Source organism: Lolium rigidum, chromosome 4, assembly GCF_022539505.1.
Source record: "Lolium rigidum isolate FL_2022 chromosome 4, APGP_CSIRO_Lrig_0.1, whole genome shotgun sequence".
NCBI lineage: Eukaryota > Viridiplantae > Streptophyta > Magnoliopsida > Poales > Poaceae > Lolium > Lolium rigidum.
The window spans coordinates 40,761,006-40,788,711 of record NC_061511.1 but is presented as its reverse complement, the minus strand read 5'-3'; the positions used below and the strand labels follow the sequence as shown (position 1 = coordinate 40,788,711).

The 27,706-nt window shown below is 44.7% G+C and overlaps 1 protein-coding gene across 1 annotated transcript; it reads right to left on the bottom strand.

Annotated features, from left to right (window-relative positions):
- Positions 1-18,039: 18,039 nt before the first annotated feature.
- LOC124708277 (PH, RCC1 and FYVE domains-containing protein 1-like) lies at positions 18,040-22,794 on the bottom strand. The gene is made up of 5 exons (XM_047239957.1): positions 22,772-22,794; positions 19,971-21,957; positions 19,741-19,887; positions 19,084-19,631; positions 18,040-18,636 (listed from the first exon to the last, which is right to left on the bottom strand). Exons 2-5 carry the CDS (start codon positions 21,852-21,854, stop codon positions 18,507-18,509), a joined length of 2,709 nt encoding a protein of 902 aa, XP_047095913.1. The 5' UTR covers positions 21,855-21,957; positions 22,772-22,794; the 3' UTR covers positions 18,040-18,506.
- Positions 22,795-27,706: the final 4,912 nt, after the last annotated feature.

Below are 27,706 nucleotides of genomic sequence, written 5' to 3'. Positions count from 1 at the left end.
CATGGAGCTGGACATGAAGATATCTCATGAACGCGCGAGGGAGGAGCGGGAGGCATGCGCGAGAGGAGAAGAAGACGTCCAGGCCGGTCCAGCACCCGGTCCGACCGGCCGCCAGACCGGCCGACCCGGTCCCTGGCCCGGTCGACCGGGCGCCAACCGGACGCCGTTTATCGTACCGGACGAAGACCGGAAATTCTCGCAACTTTTCGGTTGCCGCCCGGTTGACCGGACCCCAGACCGGCCGATCCGGTTGCCGCCCGGTTGAACCGGACCCCAGACCGGACGACCCGGCCCACAGCCCGGTCGACCGGATTCCAGACCGGACGCGTCCGAGTCTGTCTCGACCGGATCTGTGCCAGGTCGGTTTTCTTTGTATCTTTTCGACCAGAACTTGTCCCGGACGCCTATATAAGTGCCCAGGACGCCCCCTAGCTGCTTTAGACCACGTTTAAGATAAACCCTAGTTCTTAGTTGTTTGCTTATGCAAAACTATTGAATCCCTACACCATATTGCTTGATATTGTGTAGATCCTGATAAAGTCTTGTGTGATCTGTTGTTCCATTGGGAATTAGACGGTTGCAACTTACCGCTTCGTGGTCGGCGGCTACGTGCGCAAGTGTGTGGAGTTGCGAATATCTTGCAGGGTTGAGAGCTGTTGCATTGGCGACAGGGACCAATCGAGAGATCTCGTTGCGTCATACAAGTTATCATCCACTACATCGTCGTGTTCCTCCGCTGCCATCATCCCGTGATCATCATCACCACCGTTGCTTACTGAGAAGATCGGGCCACCCCTTATCATAAGGCTGACGCGTCCTCCCTGTTGGCGGAAAATATAGCTTGTCAAAAAAAGGGAACTCCAAGAAAAGCGCGACACCCAATGAACAAAGAGTGGTCGAAGTACTTACTAACAAAACGGCGACACTGTGACGATAAGCGAGAGATAATTTCTTTTTCTCGAGCAGTTTGTTGGTTGATGTGGTCACTCAGAGAGGTTTCCGCGTTGTGAAGTCTTTTTCAAAGATCTTCAACAGCAGCGGCACTGGATTCAGCCTTCTTGCGAGCCTTTTCGCTCTGCTCTAATTTTAGAGCAAGAGCATCAGCACGTTTGTTGGCTTCTGCAAGGTCAGCTGAAAAACAGTCGACAATAACAATTGTCGTGTTAACAATCATGATACAGTAGATACAATCAGGAGAAAAATAGCAAGATAGTACCTTTCAGCGAGTTTGAAAGATCACGGTACCCGACGAATTGGGTACCAAGGCGGAAAAAATCTTTCATCAAAGGCTGAGGAGAGAACCAGATAAAGAAAAATCAAATATAGTGCAAAAAAAAGAAGGGGTTTGGAAAGCTGCAAGTCAAAATAGAGGTGCGTAGAAAAAGAAGGGAAGAAAATTACGTCATTTAATGAAGAAGTCGTGAAACCACCACTTAATTGGGTGGGTTCTTCGACTGGCTCAACCCTTGCTCTCTTCGATGAAGGGGCTCGGGGGCTTGCAGCTGGAGCAGTAAGCTCGATACCTTGTTGAGGTGTCGAAGTTTCATCTCCATCAGGTTGAGCTTCCGAGACAACCAAAGTGCGAGACGTGCTCGTTCGAGAAGTCACATCAATGGCGGGATTATCTTCCTCTTCACCACTGCAATAAGCAGGTTACAGTATAAAGAGACACTATAGTAAAAACTTCGAGAGCGAATAGTAAAAGGAAACTTACGAGCTGATAAGGGCAGCTTCATAAGGATTTAAAGTTGTCCCTTCTTCAGTGGGAGCAACTTCTTCGGCAGCTTTGGAGGTGCCAGTGTCGACAACTTCAAGCCTTTTTCTTTTGTTTCGCGGGGAAGCAGCAGAAGGAAGGGATTGTGTTGACTCGCTGGCGTCAGATTCAACTTTTTCAGAGGAAACTGCAGATTTACGAGAACCTGCAGCTTCACTCTCAGGGAGAGAAGTACCCTGGTTGTCTTCAGTGACAACAGCCTGTTCTTCGACTTCTCCATCTTCAGGAAGAGGAGGAAGGGAAGCTAGAATTGGATGATTCTACAGAAAAATAGCGACAAGAAAATTTACAGAGGTATCAACAAAAATTCAGCAGTCGGCAAAAGCAGGAAAAGTTCGGGGAAAGACAAAAAGTCGAGAAGACAAAATACCTGGGGGAGAGGATTGGTGGCGCTGTATGGTTCCACGCGGCAAGAGGATGGAATAGGATCCTTCTTGCTGAGTAAGGAAATTCGTCGAATAAGCTTCTCCAAGTCCTTCACAGAAAGATCCTTGGAAAGCCTATTGGCATCGTTTGTACCAGCGTAAGTCCAAAGGGGATTTTTGCGGGCCTGTAGAGGCTGCACTCTAATCCTAAGGAAGTAGGCTGTGATCTGGATACCCGACAGTTCCTTGCCTCGGGTATTCTGAAGCTGGTGAATACGGGACATGAGGGCTTCTGTCACCGTTTTTTCTTCTTCGGTAGCTTCAGCATCCCAGGAACGGCGGCGAAGAATCTTGGCGCTTCCGTCAAAAGGGATTATGTTGTGCTCGATAGAATTGGCACTTTCTTCGTGTATATAGAGCCATCTTTTGCGCCACCCTTGGACAGAGTCAGGGAATTTGACGTCGAAGTATTCAACGTCGGAGCGGACGCAGATAACAACGCCGCCTATGTTGTAGGTGGCGTTGTGGGAGCCATTGCGGCGGAGGCAGAAGATGCGCTTCCACAGAGCCTAGTTAGGAGGGACTCCGAGGAAGCACTCGCAAAGTGTGATGAAAATGGCGACATGGAGGATAGAGTTGGGGGTTAGCTGGTGCAGCTGAATCCCATAGACAAAGAGAAGGCCGCGGAGGAAATCGTGGATTGGGGTGGAGAGACCGCGGATGAGATGGTCGATAAAACTAACCCGATATTGGATTGGCGGAGTAGGGTAGCTTTCTTCACTGGGGAAGCGGATGGCGTCCTCCTTCTTCATCAACCCCAATCTCTTCAGCATGTTCACATCTTGATTGGAGATTTTGGATCTCTCCCACTCAAGATCTTCAGCGGCCATCCTGGACTCGGGCGTGCTGTGGCGGGTAAGTCGTGCGCGCGGTGGCATCAATGGCAACGAAGGAGTGAAGTTGGTGCGCGGGTGAGCTCAGAGGAAGTTGGGCGCAATGGAAGTTTTTGCAGAGAGAAGCAGAGCTGCGGCGAAAGCAAAGGTGTGAACGGAGGTAGAAGAAGGGCTTATATAGGAATTTGGAGAAGCAATTCACCGTTGGATGGAGAAATCGTGTGGTGGAAAATGAACTCCTAACAGAAGGGTAAAAAAGTATTTTTACTGGGATGGAATAAAACAGGTGTTACAGTACGTGCACCAGGAAAAGCGGAGGACGTGTGTCCCCCACTTGCACGACGTGTCAACATGGTATGACTATTGGACCCACAAGGCAGAGAGAGAATAGTACTCAAGCTTTCCGGATGCAAAGATCGTGGCTATCGTCAGTTATGAGGTCACTTTGACCAAAGAAGGAAATCTCGACAGTGAAAAATAAAAGAGGATTGGTGACAGGGAAAATTATTGAATACTTCGGGAGCCTTTGATCAAATACAAGTTTTTGCCCAAATGCTCGGGGGCTACTTTAAAAAAAAAGTAAAATTCGAGTATGACAATATAGAAATTGCGGGAGCCTATGATCAAACGCAAACATTTGTTCATAGCCTCGGGGGCTAGTCCCATTGGGAGCGCTGTTCGCGCACCCGATAGATAAGAAAGTTTGAGAAAGAATGACAATATAGCGACACGATGCAATAAAGACTTGAGCCTACAACCAAGCACTAGTCCTTGGCTGTAGCCTCGGGGGCTACTCCCATCGGGAACGCTGTTCGCGTGCCCGATGAAATTATAAAAAAAAAGAGAGAAAAGGAAGAAAAAGGGAGCATATTTCGAGTTATAAAAATAACTCTACATATACTCCCATCGGGAGAACAATATAAAGTCATCCGTTGACTCAATAAAATGTGCTATTCCAACGGCCGAATAAGCACTCGACAATATATTCTCAGAACGCTAAAGTTGCGAACAATTTCTGAATGCCGCAAAACTTTGCGAAGGTAAGACCCCAGATCCGTTCTGTGCGGCATGGCGCCGTCTCTAACGTCGGTTTGCTACTTTTTTCCGTATCAACAGATACGAAGAAAAATCCTAACGGACGCGTTAGGTACCCGATAAATATGACTGGGACTCGACGGAATGGTAAGACCTTAAGCGGCACCTGTCGAAGTTTTCACCAGTATCCCGAGATCATGTCCAGGGACTGAAGGAGATATGCCCAAGAGGCAATAATAAAGTGGTTATTATTTATATCTTTATGTTTATGATAAATGTTTATATATCATGCTAGAATTGTATTAACCGAAACATTAGTACATGTGTGATATGTAGACAAACAAGAAGTCCCTAGTATGCCTCTTAAACTAGCTTGTTGATTAATGGATGATTAGTTTCATAATCATGAACATTGGATGTTATTAATAACAAGGTTATGTCATTGTGTGAATGATATAATGGACACACCCAATTAAGCGTAGCATAAGATCTCGTCATTAAGTTATTTGCTATAAGCTTTCGATACATAGTTACCTAGTCCTTATGACCATGAGATCATGTAAATCACTTATACCGGAAAGGTACTTTGATTACACCAAACACCACTGCGTAAATGGGTGGCTATAAAGGTGGGATTAAGTATCCGGAAAGTATGAGTTGAGGCATATGGATCAACGAGTGGGATTTGTCCATCCCGATGACGGATAGATATACTCTGGGCCCTCTCGGTGGAATGTCGTCTAATGTCTTGCAAGCATATGAATGAGTTCATAAGAGACCACATACCACGGTACGAGTAAAGAGTACTTGTCAGGAGACGAGGTTGAACAAGGTATATAGTGATACCGAAGATCAAACCTCGGACAAGTAAAATATCGCGAGACAAAGGGAATTGGTAATGTATGTGAATGGTTCATTCGATCACTAAAGTCATCGTTGAATATGTGGGAGCCATTATGGATCTCCAGATCCCGCTATTGGTTATTGGTCGGAGTGAGTACTCAACCATGTCCGCATAGTTCTCGAACCGTAGGGTGACACACTTAAAGTTGGATGTTGAAATGGTAGCACTTGAATTATGGAATGGAGTTCGAATATTTGTTCGGAGTCCCGGATGAGATCCCGGATATCACGAGGAGTTCCGGAATGGTCCGGAGAATAAGATTCATATATAGGATGTCATTTTATGTGAAATAAAATGTCGCGGAAGGTTCTATGGAAGGTTCTAGAAGGTTCTAGAAAAGTCCGGAAGAAACCACCAAGGAAGGTGGAGTCCACAAGGGACTCCACCTCCATGGCCGGCCAGCCCTAGATGGGGTGGAGTCCCAAGTGGACTCCACCATAGGGGGCCGGCCACCCCCCCACATGGGAGGTGGGAATCCCACCTTTGGGTGGGAGTCCTAGTTGGGCTAGGTTTCCCCCTCCTATGGAAGGTTTTGGTTTCGGGTCTTATTCGAAGACTTGGACACCAACACTTGGGATCCACCTATATAATGAGGGGCCAAGGGAGGGGGCCGGCCACCCCAAGACCATAAGCTGGCCGCCCCCCTTGAGTGGCCGGCCACCCCCTCCCAAACCCTAGCTTTGCTCCTCTCCTCCATATTGCCCGCATAGCTTAGCGAAGCTCCGCCGGACTTCTACACCGCCACCGACACCACGCCGTCGTGTCTGTCGGATTCAAGAGGAGCTACTACTTCCGCTGCCCGCCGGAACGGGGAGGTGGACGTCGTCTTCATCAACAACCGAACGTGTGACCGAGTACGGAGGTGCTGCCCGTTCGTGGCGCCGGAACCGATCGTGATCAAGATCTTCTACGCGCTTTTGCAAGCGGCAAGTGATCGTCTACCGCAGCAACAAGAGCCTCTTCTTGTAGGCTTTGGAATCTCTTCAAGGGTGAGACTCGATACCCCCTCGTTGCTACCGTCTTCTAGATTGCATCTTGGCTTGGATTGCGTGTTCGCGGTAGGAAAATTTTTGTTTTCTATGCAACGTTATCCTACGGTGGTATCGGAGCCGTGTCTATGCATAGATGGTTGCACGAGTAGAACACAATGGTTTGTGGGCGTTGATGCTCTTGTTATCTTTAGTTTGAGTACTTTGCATCTTTATGGCATAGTGGGATGAAGCGGCTCGGACTAACTTTACATGACCGCGTTCATGAGACTTGTTCCTCGTTCGACATGCAACTTGTATTGCATAAGAGGCTTTGCGGGTGTCTGTCTCTCCTACTATAGTAAAGATTCAATTTACTCTTCTATTGAAAACATTAGTATCAACGTTGTGGTTCATGTTCGTAGGTAGATTAGATCTCTCTCGAAAACCCTAAACCACGTAAAATATGCAAACCAAATTAGAGACGTCTAACTTGTTTTTGCAGGGTTTGGTGATGTGATATGGCCATGATATGATGATGAATATGTATGAGATGATCATTATTGTATTGTGGCAACCGGCAGGAGCCTTATGGTTGTCTTTAAATTTCATGTTGAGTAGTATTTCAAAGTAGTTGTAATAGTTGCTACATGGAGGACAATCATGAAGACGGCGCCATTGACCTTGGTGCTACGCCGATGATGATGGAGATCATGCCCGAAGATGATGGAGATCATATCCGTGCTTTGGAGATGAAGATCAAAGGCGCAAGAACAAAAGGGCCATATCATATCACATATGAACTGCATGTGATGTTAATCCTTTTTATGCATCTTATTTTGCTTAGATCGCGACGGTAGCATTATAAGATGATCCCTCACTAAAATCTCAAGATAATAAAGTGTTCATCCTTAGTAGCACCGTTGCCAAGTCTTGTCGTTTCGAAGCACCTCGTGATGATCGGGTGTGATAGATTCAATAAGTACATATGACGGGTGCAAGACAGTTTTGCACATGCGGATACTAAGGTGGCCTTGACGAGCCTAGCATGTACAGACATGGTCTCGGAACACGTGATACCGAAAGGTAGAGCATGAATCATATGGTTGATATGATGAACACTATGAGTGTTCGCCATTGAAATCACACCTTTTCTCGTGATGATCGGGTTTAGGTGCGGTGGATTTGGTTCGTGTGATCACTAAGACAATGCGAGGGATATTGTTTTGAGTGGGAGTTCACTTAGGTTTTTAATTATGTTGAATTAAAATTTGAACTCAATTTGTCATAAACTTAGTCTAAACTATTGCAAATATATGTTGTAGAGATGGCGTCCCCAATCAATTTTAATCAGTTCCTAGAGAAAGAGAAACTTAAGAGCAACGGTAGCAACTTCACCGAATGGTTCCGTCATGTGAGGATCTTCCTCTCTGGCGGAAATCTGCAATTTGTGCTTGATGCACCGCTAGGAGACCCTCCTGCAGAAGATGAATCCGATGAAGTAAAAGCTGTTTACGCGACTCGGAAAACTCGGTACTCTCAAGTTCGGTGTGCCATCCTGTGCGATCTGGAATCCGATCTTCAAAAACGTTTTGAGCACCATGATCCTCATGAGTTGATGAATGAGCTGAAAGCTATATTCGAGACTCATGCGGCGAGTGGAATGCTATGAAGCATCGAAACATTTCTTCGAGCTGTATGATGGAAGAAGGCAGCTCCGTTAGTGAGCACATGCTCGCCATGACCGGGCATGCGAAGAAACTCGGTGACTTGGGAATAGTGATTCCTAACGGATCGGGGATTAATCGTGTCCTTCAATCACCGCCACCAAGTTACAAGAACTTTGTGATGAACTACAATATGCAGAACATGAACAAGGAGTTACCTCGAACTCTTTGGCATGCTAAAAGCTGCTGAGATTGAGATCAAGAAAGAGCACCAAGTGTTGATGGTCAACAAGACCACCAGTTTCAAGAAACAGGGCAAGTCTAAGGGAAAATTCAAGAAGGGTGGCAAGAAAGCTGCCACGCCTCCTATGAAACCTAAGAACGGCCCTAAGCCCGATGCTGAGTGCTATTATCGCAAGGAGAAGGGACACCGGAAGCGTAATTGCTCCAAGTATCCGGCTGATCCGAAGAGCGGCCTTGTCAAGAAGAAGAAAGAAGGTATATTTGATATACATGTTATAGATGTTCATTTCACTGGTTCTCGTTCTAGTACCTGGGTATTTGATACTTGGTTCGGTTGCTCATATTTGTAACTCGAAACAGGAACTAAAGAATAAACGACAACCGCTGAAAGATGAAGTGACGATGCGCGTTGGAAACGGATCCAAGGTCAATGTGATCGCGGTCGGCACACTTCCTCTACATCTACCTTCGGGATTAGTTTTAAGCCTAAATAATTGCTATTATGTACCTGCGTTGAGCATGAACATTATATCTGGATCTTGTTTAATGCAAGACGGTTATTCATTCAAGTCCGAGAATAATGGTTGTTCTATTTTTATGAATAATATCTTTTATGGTCGAGCACCACAAAAGAATGGCTTATTTCTGTTAGATCTCGATAGTAGTGATACGCATATACATAACATTGATGCTAAGCGAATTAAACTTAATGATAATTCTACTTATATGTGGCACTCGTCGTCTTGGTCATATTGGAGTGAAACGCATGAAGAAACTCCATACCGATGGATTACTTGAATCACTTGACTTTGAGTCACTTGATAGATGCGAAGCATGTCTAATGGGAAAAATGACAAAGACTCCATTTTACGGTATGATGGAGTGAGCTACCGACTTATTGGAAATCATACATACCGATGTATGTGGACCAATGAGCGTAGCATCGCGCGGTGGTTATCGTTATGTTCTAACCTTCACAGATGATCCGAGTAGATATGGGTATATCTATTTCATGAAACATAAATCCGAAACTTTCGAGAAGTTTAAGGAATTTCAAAGTGAAGTAGAAAATCAACGTAACAAGAAGATCAAATTTCTACGATCCGATCGTGGAGGTGAATATCTGAGTTATGAGTTTGGCATGCATTTAAAGAAATGCGGAATACTTTCACAATTGACACCGCCGGGAACACCTCAACGAAACGGTGTGTCCGAACGTCGTAATCGAACTCTCTTAGATATGGTTCGTAGTATGATGTCTCTTACCGATTTGCCGTTATCATTTTGGAGTTATGCATTAGAGACAGCCGCATTCACTTTAAATAGAGCACCATCAAAATCCGTAGAAACGACACCGTATGAATTATGGTTTAATAAGAAACCTAAGCTGTCGTTCCTGAAAGTTTGGGGTTGCGAAGCTTATGTAAAGAAGTTACAACCGGACATGCTAAAACCCAAAGCGGAGAAATGCGTCTTCATAGGATACCCTAAGGAAACTATAGGGTACACTTTCTATCACAGATCCGAAGGCAAAATCTTTGTTGCTAAGAACGGAACCTTTCTTGAGAAAGAATTTCTCACTAAAGAAGTGACTCGGAAGAAAAGTAGAACTCGATGAGATTGATGAATCTATACTCGTTGATCGGAGTAGCGCGATGCGGAAGTTGTACCTGTACCGCCTACACCGGCAACAGAGGAAGCTAATGATAATGATCATGAAACTTCGAACGAGGAAAATACTGAACCTCGCAGATCGACAAGGGAACGTGCCACTCCTGATTGGTATGATCCTTGTCTAAATGTCATGATTGTAGATAACAATGATGAGGACCCTGCGACGTATGAAGAAGCGATGATGAGCCAAGATTCCAACAAATGGCAAGAAGCCATGAAATCCGAAATGGGATCCATGTATGATAACAAAGTATGGACTTTGGTAGACTTACCTGATAGCCGAAAGGCTGTCGAGAATAAATGGATCTTCAAGAGAAAAACGGATGCTGATGGTAATATTACTGTCTATAAAGCTCGACTTGTCGCAAAGGGTTTCCGACAAATTCAAGGAGTTGACTACGATGAGACTTTCTCACTGTAGCGAAGCTAAAATCTGTGAGGATTTTGTTAGCAATAGCTGCATTTTTCGATTATGAGATTTGGCGGATGGATGTCAAAACGGCGTTCCTTAATGGAGACATTGAGGAAGAGTTGTATATGGTACAACCCAAAGGTTTTGTCGATCCTAAAAATGCTGACAAAGTATGCAAACTTCAGCGTTCAATCTATGGACTGAAGCAAGCATCAAGAAGTTGGAACCGACGCTTTGATAAGGTGATCAAAGACTTCGGGTTTATACGAGTGTCATGGAGAGGCCTGTATTTACAAGAAAGTGAGTGGGAGCTTCGTAGCATTCCCGATATTATATGTAGATGACATATTATTGATCGGGAATGATATAGAACTATTAAGCGAGTGTTAAGGGTTATTTGAATAATAGTTTTTCAATGAAAGACCTTGGTGAAGCATCATATATATTAGGCATCAAGATTTATAGAGATAGATCAAGACGCCTAATAGGGCTATCACGAGTACATACCTGGACAAGATTCTAAAGAAGTTTAGAATGGACGAAAGTAAGAAAGGGTTCTTACCTATGTTACCGAGGCAAGGTATTGAGTAAAACTCAAGGACCGGCTACGGCAGAAGAAAGAGAAAGGATGTGTAACATCCCCTATGCCTCGGCGATAGGATCTATCATGTATGCCATGCTATGTACTAGACCGGATATAGCACATGCTGTTAGTTTGACTAGCAGATATCAAAGTGATCCAGGAATGGAACACTAGACAGCGGTCAAGAATATCCTGAAGTACTTGAAAAGAACTAAGGATATGTTTCTTTGTTATGGAGGTGACCAAGAGCTCGTTGTAAACGGTTACACCGATGCAAGTTGGAACACTGATCCTGATGACTCTAAGTCACAGTCTGGGTACGTGTTTATATTGAATGGTGCTTGCGATAAGCTGGGCAAGCTCGAAGCGAGTGCACGGTGGCGAAGTCTTCAACGAGAATCGGAGTACATAGCGGCTTCGGAGGCTTCATCGAAGCGGTATGGATGAAGAGGTTCATTGTAGAGCTCGGTGTGGTTCCTAGTGCATTGGACCCATTAATCATTTACTTGTGATAACATGGGTGCCATCGCCAATGCACAAGAGCCAAGGTCACACAAGAGGCTGAAGCATATCAAGCTGCGTTACCACTCGATTCGCGAGTACATCGAAGATGGAGAAGTAAAGATTTGCAAAGTACACAGTGATCTGAATGTAGCAGATCCGTTGACTAAAGCTCTCCCTAGGGCAAAGCATGACCAACACCAGAATGCCATGGGTGTTAGGTATATTACAATGTAATCTAGATTATTGACTCTAGTGCAAGTGGGAGACTGAAGGAGATATGCCCAAGAGGCAATAATAAAGTGGTTATTATTTATATCTTTATGTTTATGATAAATGTTTATATATCATGCTAGAATTGTATTAACCGAAACATTAGTACATGTGTGATATGTAGACAAACAAGAAGTCCCTAGTATGCCTCTTAAACTAGCTTGTTGATTAATGGATGATTAGTTTCATAATCATGAACATTGGATGTTATTAATAACAAGGTTATGTCATTGTGTGAATGATATAATGGACACACCCAATTAAGCGTAGCATAAGATCTCGTCATTAAGTTATTTGCTATAAGCTTTCGATACATAGTTACCTAGTCCTTATGACCATGAGATCATGTAAATCACTTATACCGGAAAGGTACTTTGATTACACCAAACCCCACTGCGTAAATGGGTGGCTATAAAGGTGGGATTAAGTATCCGGAAAGTATGAGTTGAGGCATATGGATCAACAGTGGGATTTGTCCATCCCGATGACGGATAGATATACTCTGGGCCCTCTCGGTGGAATGTCGTCTAATGTCTTGCAAGCATATGAATGAGTTCATAAGAGACCACATACCACGGTACGAGTAAAGAGTACTTGTCGGGAGACGAGGTTGAACAAGGTATATAGTGATACCGAAGATCAAACCTCGGACAAGTAAAATATCGCGAGACAAAGGGAATTGGTAATGTATGTGAATGGTTCATTCGATCACTAAAGTCATCGTTGAATATGTGGGAGCCATTATGGATCTCCAGATCCCGCTATTGGTTATTGGTCGGAGTGAGTACTCAACCATGTCCGCATAGTTCTCGAACCGTAGGGTGACACACTTAAAGTTGGATGTTGAAATGGTAGCACTTGAATTATGGAATGGAGTTCGAATATTTGTTCGGAGTCCCGGATGAGATCCCGGACATCACGAGGAGTTCCGGAATGGTCCGGAGAATAAGATTCATATATAGGATGTCATTTTATGTGAAATAAAATGTCGCGGAAGGTTCTATGGAAGGTTCTAGAAGGTTCTAGAAAAGTCCGGAAGAAACCACCAAGGAAGGTGGAGTCCACAAGGGACTCCACCTCCATGGCCGGCCAGCCCTAGATGGGGTGGAGTCCCAAGTGGACTCCACCATAGGGGGCCGGCCACCCCCCCACATGGGAGGTGGGAATCCCACCTTTGGGTGGGAGTCCTAGTTGGGCTAGGTTTCCCCCTCCTATGGAAGGTTTTGGTTTCGGGTCTTATTCGAAGACTTGGACACCAACACTTGGGATCCACCTATATAATGAGGGGCCAAGGGAGGGGCCGGCCACCCCAAGACCATAAGCTGGCCGCCCCCCTTGAGTGGCCGGCCACCCCCTCCCAAACCCTAGCTTTGCTCCTCTCCTCCATATTGCCCGCATAGCTTAGCGAAGCTCCGCCGGACTTCTACACCGCCACCGACACCACGCCGTCGTGCTGTCGGATTCAAGAGGAGCTACTACTTCCGCTGCCCGCTGGAACGGGGAGGTGGACGTCGTCTTCATCAACAACCGAACGTGTGACCGACTACGGAGGTGCTGCCCGTTCGTGGCGCCGGAACCGATCGTGATCAAGATCTTCTACGCGCTTTTGCAAGCGGCAAGTGATCGTCTACCGCAGCAACAAGAGCCTCTTCTTGTAGGCTTTGGAATCTCTTCAAGGGTGAGACTCGATACCCCCTCGTTGCTACCGTCTTCTAGATTGCATCTTGGCTTGGATTGCGTGTTCGCGGTAGGAAATTTTTTGTTTTCTATGCAACGTTATCCTACAGGGACGTGATCTTGAAGTAGGTTTTTGCGGATTGCCACTAGAGCAGTTAACTAGTACCTGATCCGTCAGATGAACTAGCCCCAACTACCATAATCCCTGTACAATATAGAAATTCATATGCAAAGACATGTGATAAAGTTCAGAGTTATCGAATAAATATAAAAGTGGAGATTTTCCTTGACTCTACGATTCAAACAAAATCTCGGGGGCTACTGACATAGGCATCCCCAATGGGCCTGCCGAAGATGGTACCTGTGATTTATTCAAGGCCCACGACCCGAAGGATAAGAAGATTCGGAAGCCCAAGATGTTATTATGGAAAGATAGAGTTGTAATAGGAAGTGTAAATTGTAATCTTACGGGACGGGTCAGAAACCCTCCCGGACTCTGTAAACTTATGTATCACGAATCCCTCGGCTCCGCCTCCTATATAAGGGGGAGTCGAGGGACAAAGAGAGGACCGAATCATTGTTTCTCAAACCCTAGTTTTTACATCGTCGAGTACTTTTCGGCTGAAACCTTCGAGATCTAGTTGCCCTCTACATCCAACGAAACCCTAGTCTACTACTTGTAGGCATTGACAAGTTAGTCCCTTGTCAGCCGGCGCCCCCTCTCCCAAACCCTAGCCGCCCTCCTCCTCCTCCTCTCCCGCATATGCTTTGGCGAAGCCCTACCGGAGATCTCCACCACCACCGCCACCACGCCGTCGTGCTGCCGGGATTCCGAGGAGGATCTACTACTTCCGCTGCCCGCTGGAACGGGGAGAAGGACGTCTTCATCAACACCGAACGTGTGACCGAGTACGGAGGTGCTGCCCGATTGTGGCACCGTCAAGATCTTCTACACGCTTTTGAAAGCGGCAAGTGATCATCTTCTGCAACAACGAGATCTAATCTTGTAGGCTTTGGAAATCTTCAAGGGTTAGTCTCGTGATCCCCTCGTTGGTACCATCTTCTAGATTGCATCTTGGCTTGATTTTCGTTCTCGCGGTAGGAAATTTTTTGTTTTCTATGCTACGGATCCCATCAGGGTATATAGTTGAACATTGGCTTATGCTTTATTTGCATTTTAGATGGTGAGAAGTTCGTGGTGTTCTGTCTCTTGTGCTTTTTGTCAAGATTCGGTGCAAATTCTAAATCAGGATAAAGGATATTGAATATGATAACAATTAGGAAGTTAAGATAGGATGCTGAAGTAAATCTGTCCATTTGTTTGTATCTGATTTTTCTCCATATGGGGATTTTGAGAAAGTTGAATATTTTTTTAACCATACTGCACTTTATTGGTGTGGTACTTTACAAAAAATTATGTTTTGATATTCTTTGAATTTGGTTACTGCAGTTCCAAGGTAGAAACAACATTCCAGGGATCTCACAATTTCAAGGTGGAGGATCTTAGAAAACCCAAATTATAGGTGTTTTTTTTGCGACTATATGAAAACTCTGGACCATAAAGCAACGAAGAAGTGAGGGCCTTTCTGAGCCTAGAGTGCAAAAAAATCATGGTATGTTTCGATATCTAGGCCTACAGCGTAGAAAAGCATGGTATGTAGTTCGTTAAATCTGCCTATCACCTATTAGATTGCAGGCGAGAATGATGAGCTTCATAAAAACAACATTGCAACACACAAGCATTTTACTATATCCATTAATGTCCCAGATAAATTTTTTGTGCCAGCAATGTGGAAGTTCACCTCATTATCCTTTTTACACCTGCAGGAGCTTATGAGAAAAATATAGGACTCTTATTTAAGAAGGCATACAAAACTACCCTCTTAATTGTATTTATATGTGCCATTCTACAAGATTTCTATGCTGGAACTTGGATTTATCTTATGCAATTTGGGTCTCTGCACTATAATTTGCAAGCTTTATCTATGCATGTGAAGTTTCATGTCACACCATTATACTTATCAGCAGTTTGAATCTTGTCCAGATCATATAGGGTGTGAGACTCCTGCAGCTGAATATATACTGCTTTAAAGAAGATATGTTGTTGATGAATATCCTAAACCAATCATATTGTCCAAAGTTCTGATTCATATTTTCATCAATTGGCCGAGGATAAACTTTCTGGCTATTGTTTCTCGCAAAATGCGGCTCAAGAAGTTTGGCGTCCCCTGCAATCAGATGTGTCTCCTCTCTTCCCTGTTCTGGACACTCCTTTGATTTAGTTCTTGTGTTATTTGTAGTTTCATAGAATTTTTGTGTGGTTTATATGGCTATGTTAGTTTCTGCTTCTTCTATTCCATGTTAATTTTTTTTTTCTAATTGCTTCAGGCTGGCATTTTCTCACAGAAGAAAAATGAGAACAAAATGAGGTTGCGTTGAACTGGTCTGCACTTCTTTACCCATCTTATATAGTAAATGGTTGTGAAGATAGTTTTTCAGTAAGCAATGAAATTAGCACCAATGTACAGACTTTCCAGCACAATAGAAAAGATAGTTTTTCTGCACGGTGGGTGTTCTGTATGAACTGAGATTCCACAATGATTTGAAAGATGCTGTAAAATATGCAGTTAGTAAATGGATAACTAATTTGGACGTTTTTCAAAATGATTTGAAAGACTGTTCCATGCCCCTTTGTTTCAATTTCTTCTCCAGCTTCAATTTTCGATGTTGGCCTGACCAATTTGCTGCTGTAAATGAGTAATCTAGGTATCTCTATTATGGATCAACAACTGGAACTTCTTTACCATGATCTCATATGTCTAACAAGTTCTTCTGCTCTTGTATTTTAGAAAACAAGCATGAATCTTATGTTGATGCTGTTATTGGTTTAGGATTTTTTTTTCTCTCTGTAAGTATGCTTAGAGTTATGAAAGCCCCGTGAGGTCATCTGTGAGAAGCTTATCAGCAGTTTGAATCATGGTCATATGGGGTGTGAGACTCCTGCAGCTGAATGTATACTGCTTTAAAGAATGGGATAGACTTAGCTCTGGATTTTGCAATAAAAGAATGATATTACAACCACATGATTACATGGTGGTGTCAGATACTTGGGATATTTTTTACCAGATAAACACTTTGGGTTGTGTCCCACTCCTAACTATACCCGTCTGTATTTAGACCTGGTGTGAATACTTTTGTAAAGCACGCCGCTTCATTGTTGAAACAAGTACACATTGTGACATTGAAAGAAGTGTCTGTCCATTCATATTTGTTGAAGGTGAAATGATAACAATCTTTATTGAAACCCTATGATTGGTTATGAGTTCCTCCTGCCTCCCGGGTCGCTCGTGTGGGCGCGGAGGCGACCACAAAACCCTAAAAGAGCGCGTCACGACCCTCCCTGGCTGGCGTAGGAGGTGGTGGCGGCGCCAGGCCGCATGTGAGCCGTGGTGCACCCCTACGAAATCCCTTCGCGCGGAGGGGTGTCGTCGCGCACGGCGGGAGACAGCGCGGTGATGGAGCAAGGCGATGCTAGAGGCTGTGCGGCGGTAGCGTTGGCAGTTAAGTAACTAAACTTATCTCCACTACTTATAAAAAGGCAAACTAAGCAAGCAAATTAAATCTTAACCGTCCATACGCATCCATCCCATGCTTCCAGCCTGGCTCGGTCATTTTATTTTTTTCTTTTTCTTTTTCTTTTTCTTTTCTTTTCTTGCTTTGCCTTTTGTTTTATTACTTTTCTTTCTTGTTAGTTGTGATTCAATATGTTTATTGAGAAATAAAGGTTTGAGAACCCGTAGCAACGCACCGGCATTTATATTAGTCCATAAAAATATCAAAAATGATTTAAAATTAACTTTTACAATTCATAGAAACTTGATATATGAGAAATTTGCAAATAAGATATCAAAATATTCACAAAATTGACCTCCGTCTATTTATGCCAAATTAATATATGAAAAACATTAAGACATTTTAATTAGGAGATCAAAACAACCATCCTTCTTTAATTATGGGTTTATATGAAATTCTACACAATATGCATTCCAAACCATTTAAATTGATATTTCACATATACTGTTAATGTTAAAACCTGTAACATGATATATCATACATTTGTGTGCATTGCAGTATGCCATGTTGGCTCTAATGAGCGAACTTAACTAAGCACTTTTCAATAAGGGAAATGGGCAATGTAAATATGAAGTGTCATAGTCTCCTACTACCGTTGAGCAGTCTCCTAGAAGGGACACTCAATCTTTTCTGAGAAACTAGCAAATCAACACCATCTTACGCAATTCATTTGAGATTCAAGACAAGGATGTTATCACAAATAAGAGAATCCACCCTTCACTAACCTTAGTTTGTGGATTGCTTTCAATTCACTTGATTTGGGTAAAGATCCACATCCATATTAATTAAGGAAGACGATGATAGGTCGAATGGGTAGGGGTATGATTCAGTCGGAAGAAGGGCAATAGGTTCCCGCGCACTAGATTGGGATTACAGTGAGGCACGCTGCGGTACAGACAGTGCCGAATCAGCGGATGGCCCTTTTTACTCTAATGCCATTGTTGGGCACGAGGCAGTGAATGTGTACTTCCTTTCCGGTATTGGTTGTTCGCAATAGAGTCCGAGCCTGAGCTCAACGCTGTTGAAGATCCGTGTTCTTCTATTGAAGGACAAGGTAAGCATAACCTTGGTTTCAAAATTTTCAACTTCTGGACATATATATTGCATACGGTTTTAATTTGTTTTATTCGATAGATAGAGTTATTATCCATGTTACAGTTTTCATTCTTGTACATGTAATGTTGACAAGACATTTACTATACTTGAAATGTTTGGAAAATGTACATGGGAGTAGTAGATTTTTTTTCAACAATAGAAGAGTTGTTAATGTCAGGATCTCATCTAATTGATACAATTGCAGAAGGTCACGCCCATCCTCCCCATAACAATATGCATATAGCCACACCGAGTTTCACACAACAATAAAACATGATAAGATAAATGATAAAGAACCAGAATCTTTAAATGCTCATATGTCGTCTCAGACATTTACACCGTCTTTAATGTTACACTTTAACTATTAATATCCATGAAAATGTTGTATTTAAATAGAAAATGTGTAACTATTATATCAATTTGGCACCGTATATGTCTTGAGCTGGTCTTATGTCTTCCCCAAGAGTTGCATATATCCAGGTAACACAAAAGTTGAAAATCATATGGAGGTCACTCAAGCACTCGTACAAAGAAAAGAAAAAAACTTCACCTAGCTACAATGGCTAGTGTGATCTATAGCATGGTAACAAAAACCATGCCCTTCGGCGTGTATGTACATGACACCGGGACACACCCATGCTACAGCCTATCAATATTTCAGTTGAAGTATAGAAGGATGATCAAAAACAGCGACAATCGCCTATGGTGGTCTCTGTCCCAGTATGCATGACCTTACTTTTGTTGGTTGGTCTTGCAGTTTGACGGTAAAAGAAACAGGGCCAGATCGTCACAGGTCGTCCACGGGTATGTTAATAAGCCGACCGGGTCGATGCTGCTGATGACACTCGTTCAGAGCTCCTCACATTGTACCGCTCGTACACTTTGTCGCGGTTCTCGTTCCACCAGTTTTCCGCCTGATGCTCCCCAAAGCGCCTTCGACTGCATACAAGAAATGTTTCAAGACGGGAAAGTGTCAACTAATATTCTAGTTTACAAGGAAATATGGGCCTGTCAATCAGTATAGCAGAAACTTCAGGAAGAATGTGCAGCACAACTCTCGGCAAATTAGCCTGCTGAACAAGATAACCTGAAGTTTTTATTTTCTCATATGTAACTGTAGGAATTACTTTTGCTCTAGAATATGATATGAAACTACACAAACTGCCTGAATTATTTGGTTGCATATGAACTTGCACCGTATAATATATATGCTTCTTTTACTATTTATATTCTATGTAGGCAGTCTGGACAGTAAAATCGCGAGAAACTGACTAAACAAGCAACTAGCATTGCAATCACCAGTGTTTAATGAGTATCTTGTATGTGAAAAAATAAAAGCTAACTTGGAAGCAGAAATCATAGAAGAAATGAAAAAACGTGAATCACCTGAAGCGAACCCTCTTCAGATCCCGGGTACCGTCGCGGAGGGTCGTGAGCGTTATGTAAACACCTGGTTCGTACTGCTCAATCCACTCCGCCTGTACTTGGTTGCTGGATATTGATACTGTGCCTCGAGACTTGTAGCCGTCCTCATTGTTTTGAAGGGACCTAGCATCAATGCTGACATTATCATCAGCTCTGCTACTTGCGGACAGCATCTCGTCACTATTGCTGTGTGCTCTTCGATGAGGACGATCTGCTTCGTGAGGACTGGTAATTCGAAGGCTGTGAATGCTCCCTTCGCTGTTTTCACTTATATTACTTAGTAATTTATGTTGGCTCGAGATTCCGTTTGAATTTGGCGACCATCCAGAGTTTGGACTATGTGCATTTGAAGCATTGAGTAATTCATTCCTTGATGGGTGAATTTTCCCATTCATGCCAGAGTAGATAGCAACATGTGGCTCGACACCATTTGGAGCGTGTAATTGCTTTGCTTCATTGCAATCATAAGCTCCATTATCTGGTGGTAACCTCTCAGCCATGTCCTTGAGCTACATAAGACAATACACGTTTAATAATTATTTCTGGTGAAAAAGAGGTATTCTGTTCATTTTGAAAGAAACCAATATAACTTAAGAGAACTAAACCATTGATATGTACCTGTGCTGTTAATGATTTTATAACTTCTTTTGCAGCTTTCGATTTTGCAGATTCCTCTGCAACCAGTGTCATGGCCTCTTGTACTTTCTTCGCTGATTTATGCAGTTCAAGCTCATGATGGTCACAACGCTGTCTCAGGCTATCAACCTACACATATAAAAGTAGTGTCAATTTCTTGCAACATAATTAGCACCCAAGGAAATTTCTGCTAAATAGAACAAAGTGAATACCTGTGCACGCAGCCTCTCAACTTCCTGATTTAAGAGCTCATTTGTTTTCACCAGATTATCATTAGCGCTTTTTGAGAAAGAAAGACCATGAGTTGTTGGAACTGGTGTGGTGGACCGTGGTGGACTAGACTTGCGAGAGAAAGGGGAAACAGCCCTTGAAGTGGCTACTGACCGCGCTGATGTGCGCACTGCTCTGGGAACGGGTTTGTTGAGATCTACGCCGCCGGAGAAAGCAATATCTCTGAGCTGCAGTAGCGAGCTAACTTGAGGATTCCGGAGAAATGACAATGCATCGGTTCTCTTCCCTTGTTTTGCTGCCTTATTATCCAAACTTCTAATCATATCCATGTTACTAGAAAGGATGGATTTTCCTACTCTAGCTTCACCATTGCTTTCCCCATTACTAGTGTCGGAGGCATTCTTCAGTTTCAAGAAACAAGAATCACAAACACGCTGAAGTTTCTTGGGATTAGGAGCCAATGCTGCTCTCAAAGCCTTCCTTGAGGTACATGCGTTACAATGGACAAGCCCACAGTTATAGCAGTTATGCCTCTTTCGGGTAAACCCAAACGGCTGTCGACATGAGGAGCACTGTGATTGATCAGCTCCAGAAACCCATTTGTGCAGGCATATAGCAGCAGTGAAGTTTGCACCGCAGGCTATGTGCCGAACAGCTCTATCCCTCAATGCCTCTACCTGTGTAGGTACCTTCCGGTCCTCTATATCTCCATGGCCCAGTCTCCCGTTAGCTCCCTTGCCCCACGTAAAAACTTCGCTTCTACTTGTCAAAACTGCAACGTGGTAGGAACCACAAGCAACTTGTAGAACATGCTCACTTGCAATCTTATCTTCAACTAAACATGGCCTTCCATCAGAATTTGGATTTCCGAGCTGACCGTAAACCGAGTTACCCATGCTCCACACTTTTCCAGAAGTTGTCAAGCCTACAGTAAGACTGTGACCACATGCTACCCTGTAAAAATCATAATCAATAAGCGACGCTACACAAGTAGGCTTAAGTCGTGCATCCTTATCACCATGACCAAGTCGACTCTTGTCGCCATCTCCCCATGTGAATAGCTTTCCAGCAGACACAGTCGCGCTGGACTGAGTGACGATGACCTCTACAATAGCTGCAGTATGCCATACACCACATGCAACCGCAATTGTTTTCAGCCCTGACAGTGACTCTACCTCCCTTGGATACGAAATGCCCTTCACATCTCCATGCCCTAATACCCCAAATGAACCATCCCCGAAGGTAAACAATTGACCCATCGATGTGATCAAGGCTGTATGCCAGGTTCCACAAGAAACATAAGCAATTTGGAGACCTTCCAGAGCTCCAGATATCCTCCTAGGTATCCAGTGTCCTACGTCAGTACCATGTCCTAGAAGTCCAACATTGTGAGTTCCATCTCCCCAGGTATAAAGTTCACCAGTTGTGGTCACAGCGCAGGTATGAAACTCCCCACATGCAACAAAATCTATGTTGCAAGCAGCTAAGGACTCGACAAGACGAGGATGAACAGAATCTTCCCGTGTTCCATGGCCAAGGCGGCCTCCAGAATCTTCACCCCATGTAAAAACTTCTCCATTTCTTGTGACCAAGGATGCATGCCTGACCCCACAATCTACATGATACACATCGAGAACCAACCTAGACTCCAACGGCTTTGGGAGGAGGAAATCAGTCTTCCCGGTTGATCTAATTACAGTGTCGGAACTGGTTCTTGCAGAGCTATCACAAACAACTTCACCCCACACGTAGACATCGCCTAAAGAGTCGCAGTCATCTTGTGCAGAACCATGGCTGGATGTACTAGGGGCACTAGAAATGCTTGCTCTAAGAACATCTGATGATGGCCCCTTTGTGTACATCATCGTCACATCTGATCTTCAAGCAACTACAGAGCGAAGCGAACACTACCCGTAGACACATACACTTGCGGCTGTCATGATAGAATAAGGCAGATATCTCAAACACCTGCACGTAATTAACAGTAATTGTAAAGCCATCATACAGAAGCAAACTGAAACACAGATAAAACTTCACAAAAGAGAAGAGGCAGCAAGGCACATGCTGATTCCAGGTTAGGGGAAGCCACAAAGGGTGTACAAAAAAAAGCAGAGCAGTTTTGCGAGGTTTTATGTTGTGAAGAAAGAACTAGTATTTTCACTACTTCGCCCGAAATGAGAACAGGCTTGTTGTATTCAGTGTAACCGCAATCCTTTAGGAAATAAAGGACAATAACTTCATGTAGCATTTTCCAAAATTATTAGAACCAACATTGTACAACAGAACATAGTTGTTCTGCTAGTAACTAGAGAAATGCAGAATCAGAACCTCTTTTTTCCATGATAAAAATCAAAATGAGTACTGTATCATGAATCATCGCCAAGGCTAATCGACTATAACGATCTGCTCCATCAGCCAGATTTCCCATCATATTCACTCTCTTCCTTCCCCACAGGCCTAGCAGTAACATGAGGGGAACACTAAATTTTCTGACAAAATCATCAAAGGTTGTATCCTCAATTAGAATACCGTGCTCCTACATTTTACTGAACAAATCGTCTGCTCCTCCTACACCTGCAATACCAGACCACATCGTCGGCACAGTCTACCTAAACGCCTCAAATCTTGAACCTGAAAGCCGCAAGAACTACCAATGGGGTGGAAACAGCCGCCTCCGCTGCCAGAGAGCAGCCAACCAAGATTCCGCGCAGAGAGGCCTTTTTCCGGAACCAACCAACCTACTGAGTTCAAATTTGTGCGGGAAGGCGGAAGATTTGCTCACCGGAGTTCCAGGGGAGGACGAACCGTCCGCTCTATGTGCCCCGCAGAAGAAATCGCCGTCTCTTCCTATTCCTAGATCCACCCCAGCCGGATTGCCGCCGGATGCTGAAGAGATTCGCCGGCCGCCGTACGCCGGCGGCTGGCCGGGGTCGATGCGCTTCCTTGCTCCACTATTTCTTTTCTCCACTCTCTCTCCTCCCTCTCTGTCTGTGAGTAGTGTGACTACTACAGTAGCTGTGAGCAGTGTGACTGACCTGTTACTCCTCTGGTGGATGCTTTCTTTCTCCTTTTGGGGCGCTCCGGATCACCCGGCGGAGTTGCGGCGGCGGTGCTGCGTAGCCATCGTCACCGCCATCATCACACCCACGCAGCCGCACACGCATGCACATGCGCTTCTTGTGTTCTTGCTTTGGACTCTTCACTCACTCACTCCCTCCTAGCTTATCTTGCCTCTTCTTTAAGCCAACCTGCAGCTTAGTTAAAACCCCTCTCTCTTCTGCCCTCTCTCTCTCGGTGCCGATGGAAAGCAACTGAAACAGCTGGATTAGTTTGGCCTGTTCCTGCGGTTTATCACACTATGTAGTGTGTGTTAAATTACTATTCGGATCTGGATGGCCTTGTTCCTGTCACCATTCTCTGAATCCATATATGTGAATGTCTTTTATTTCTCAAGAAATGTTACTTTCCATATGACTCCATAAATCCAGTTATTAATATCTTAATCATGGTGTCAAGATACGAGTAAAAGAGCAAAAGCATCTCTAGCAGATCCTATAAAACGGTCCGGCTCGTAAAATTTGAACAATATGCCGTCATGGGTTCTTCTTTTGCACCGAACAAACAACACATATCGGTGCGACCCGTAAATATTCCAGGTTGTCTTAGCGATATATGTAGGATTGTCGCGCGGATTTTCTGTATATGACCATTGTGTCTATGTATGAAATATCTGTTATATATGTATGATTATCGATGTTGAAAAGTAGCGCGGAGTACTTTAAAAAAAATACAGCTTAAATTTGCAGTTTATGTTCGAGCAGATCAAATTCCATTCCGTAAAACAGGTTTGAAATGTAACTCAAATGGCTTTTGCGGCATGACATTAAAAGGGATCTGCTAGAGATGCCAAGGGTTTATCTTGCATTTGTGCTTCACGGATTCTGTGTGATGATAAACTGTAGAATTCTCATGGTTGTATGGTGTGGTCATTTAATTCTCTTAATCACCAGTTAACTAGAGCCACATTTGCATTTTTAAATTTTTTTTATTAAAGCATCTCATATACATGTACATCCAGCAAGATCTTAACACAATCTGTTGATAATATTAGTGTGTGTTTTGGCATGATCAGCGGCTGATATGGTCATTTTTCTGTTGTGGAATAATAAATGGATGGACCTGCTTTTGAGAAGATCAGGTTGGGGAAACATGTTTACACTAGATTATTAGAATCTAGGTTGGAAATGCTGGGCAGAAACCGGCATAATTTTTTCAGCTACTTGCATATGCTAGTTGTATATTGATGTGAGCAGCTTGATTGTTGTACCAAAATCAGAAGAGAGATCACAAGGCTTGCTTCCAATGAACTCATTTTCTTTTCTTGGAGGTGGTCACCAACCTTCCCCCGTATAAAAGGAAGAGAATGTTTCTGTCATGACTTTCTAGGACACCTCCTAGCTGTGACACGCGGATTAATTAAATATAGATACGAAATGCAGGGCATGCGAAAAGACATGGCAAAATTGATGGATTTTTCATGTTACAATGTACGGAGGGCTAATGGGGATTAGCCTGGACAATACAATGCAGATTAAGATTGTTCTATTAGAGTATATATCTGTATATTGTATTTTCCCCATGTGTTAGGGGGCTTCCTGCATATTTGCGCCTGTACATGTACTATATATTGTGGCCTTTGGCCCCCTGGTAATACAACAAGTATATTCCCTAACATGGTATCAGAGCAAAATTGGTCCTCTAGTTGATCCGTGCTTGTTCCCGGCCGTCATTGTCGTTCTCCAAGTCCCGGCCGCTCCTCCGGCCATCCTCCGGCCACTACTCCGGCCGGCCGTCGTTGCCGCTCTCCACCTCCGGCCGCCGCTCCTCCGGCGCCGCTCTCTGCCCCCAGCCGTCCTCTCAAAGTCCCGGCCACCGTTCTCCAAGTTCCGCCCGCCCTCGTGCGCAGCTTGCCGCCGGCCGTTCGCTCCGCCGCCGGCCCACTCCGCCGCCGGCCCTGCCACCCGCTCCGCCGCCCGCCCTCTTCTCCCCCGGCCGGACCTCTCTTTCCCCGGCTGGCCATCTCCGTTTCCGCCGCCGTCCCGAAGCAGAGTTTCCATCGGGTTGATCCCGATTTGATCTGGTTCTGAAAAGAAAAAAGAAAGAGAGATGTCTTCCTCGTCGGGCTATGTTGCGATTTCTCGCTGCCCGGTGATCTTTGATGGCGCAAATTATCCTGATTTCGCTGCCTTCATGCGCGTCCACATGCGCGGTCTTCATCTTTGGGATGTGCTTTCTGGCGAGGTCTTCTGTCCGCCGCGCCCCGTTGCTCCTACGGTGCCTGTGGCACCGCCGCCCGTTGCCCTTGCCCCTGATGCTACTCAGGCGGATAAGGATGCAGCAAAGAGTGCTGATGATACTGCTCTGGCTGATTATGACCGGAAGGTCCAGGATCACTCTACTGCCGTTGCGACTTATCAGCTGGATCTGACTGACTACACTCAGTGGATAGATGAGGATTCTCGTGCTGCTGCTGTTCTCACCTTCAGTGTTCTGCCTCAGTATGCTGCTGAGTTCGTGGGTCTTCCCACTGCTGCTGCTCAGTGGGCTTTTCTTCGTCAGCGCTATCAGCCGTCCGGGGATGCTCTTTACCTGTCCGTGGTCCGCCGAGAGCATGCCCTTCAGCAGGGTGATTCTACTATTGATGAGTTCTACACTCAGAGTGCTGCTATTTGGCGTCAGCTTGATTCTCTTCGTACAGCTGTGTGTGCCACCTGTCCCTGCTGTCTGACTGTGCGCGCGGATCAGGAGTTTCAGCGCATTTTTGAGTTCTTGTCGCGGCTCCGTAAGGAGTTTGAGCCGTGATACGTCTCAAACGTATCTATAATTTCTTATGTTCCATGCTAGTTTTATGACAATACTCACATGTTTTATATACACTTTATATCATTTTGATGCATTTTCCGGCACTAACCTATTAACAAGATGCCGAAGCGCCAGCCTGTTTTCTACTGTTTTTGGTTTTAGAAATCCTACACAGGAAATATTCTCGGAATTGGACGAAATAAAAGCCCAGGGTCTTATTTTCCACGGAGCTTTCCAGAAGACCGAAGGAGATACGAAGTGGGGCCACGAGGTGGCGACCCCACCAGGCGGCGCGGCCAGGAAGGGGCCCGCGCCGGCCTGTGAGGTGGGGCCCTCGGGCGCCTCCCGACTCTGCCCCTTCGCCTACTTAAACACTCCGTCGCGAAAACCTTAGTACCAAGAGCCACGATACGAGAAAAGTTACGGAGACGCCGCCGCCGTCAATCCCATCTCGGGGGATTCAGGAGATCACCTCCGGCACCCTGCCGGAGAGGGGAATCATCACCGGAGGGCTCTACATCACCATGCCCGCCTCCGGACTGATGCGTGAGTAGTTCATCCTTGGACTATGGGTCTATAGCAGTAGCTAGATTGTTGTTTTCTCCTCTTGTGCTATCATGTTTAGATCTTGTGAGCTGCCTATCATGATCAAGATCATCTATTTGTAATGCTACATGTTGTGTTTGGTGGGATCCGATGAATATGGAATACTATGTCAAGTTGATTATTGATCTATCATATATGTGTTGTTTATGATCTTGCATGCTCTCCGTTGCTAGTAGAGGCTCTGGGCAAGTTGATACTTGTAACTCCAAGAGGGAGTATTTATGCTCGATAGTGGGTTCATGCCTCCATTGAATCTGGGACAGTGACAGAAAGTTCTAAGGTTGTGGATGTGTTGTTGCCACTAGGGATAAAACAATAATGCTTTGTCTAAGGATATTTGTATTGTTTACATTACGCTACGATACTTAATGCAATTGTCTGTTGTTTGCAACTTAATACTGGAAGGGGTGCGGATGCTAACCCGACGGTGGACTTTTTAGGCATAGATGCATGCTAGATAGCGGTCTATGTTCTTTGTCGTAATGCCCTAAGTAAATCTCATATTAGTCATCATGATGTGTATGTGCATTGTTATGCCCTCTCTATTTGTCAATTGCCCAACTGTAATTTGTTCACCCAACATGCTATTTATTATTGGAGAGACACCACTAGTGAACTGTGGACCCCGGTCCATTATTTTACATCTGAAATACAATCTACTGCAATCATTGTTCTCTCTTGTTCTTTGCAAACAAACATCATTCTCCACACCATACGTTTAATCCTTTGTTTACAGCAAGCCGGTGAGATTGACAACCTCACTTGTCAAGTTGGGGCAAAGTATTTTGATTGTGTTGTGCAGGTTCCACGTTGGCGCCGGAATCCCTGGTGTTGCGCCGCACTACACTCCTTCACCAACAACCTTCACGTGGCCTTCATCTCCTACTGGTTCGATAAACCTTGGTTTTTTACTGAGGAAAAACTTGCTGCTGTACGCATCACACCTTCCTCTTGGGGTTCCCAACGGACGAGTGCTTTACCGTCACAAGGAAGATACTGTCGCACGTCAGCAAGCCGCGCCGTGCACAGCTACTTGCCCGTGGTCGTGTTCCGCTCTCTGAGGTACTGGCTGAGCTTCGTGCTGAGGAGACTCGTCTTCGTGGTGCTGGTTTTCTTGAGGTTCCCTCTGTACTTGCTGCTCGTGGCCCTCCTGTGCCGTCTGCTTGTGGACCTCCTACGCCGCCGGCTTCGTTGCGGTCTCCAGCACCGCCGATACTCTCTACTCCTCCAGTCCAGGGCCAGAGTCAGC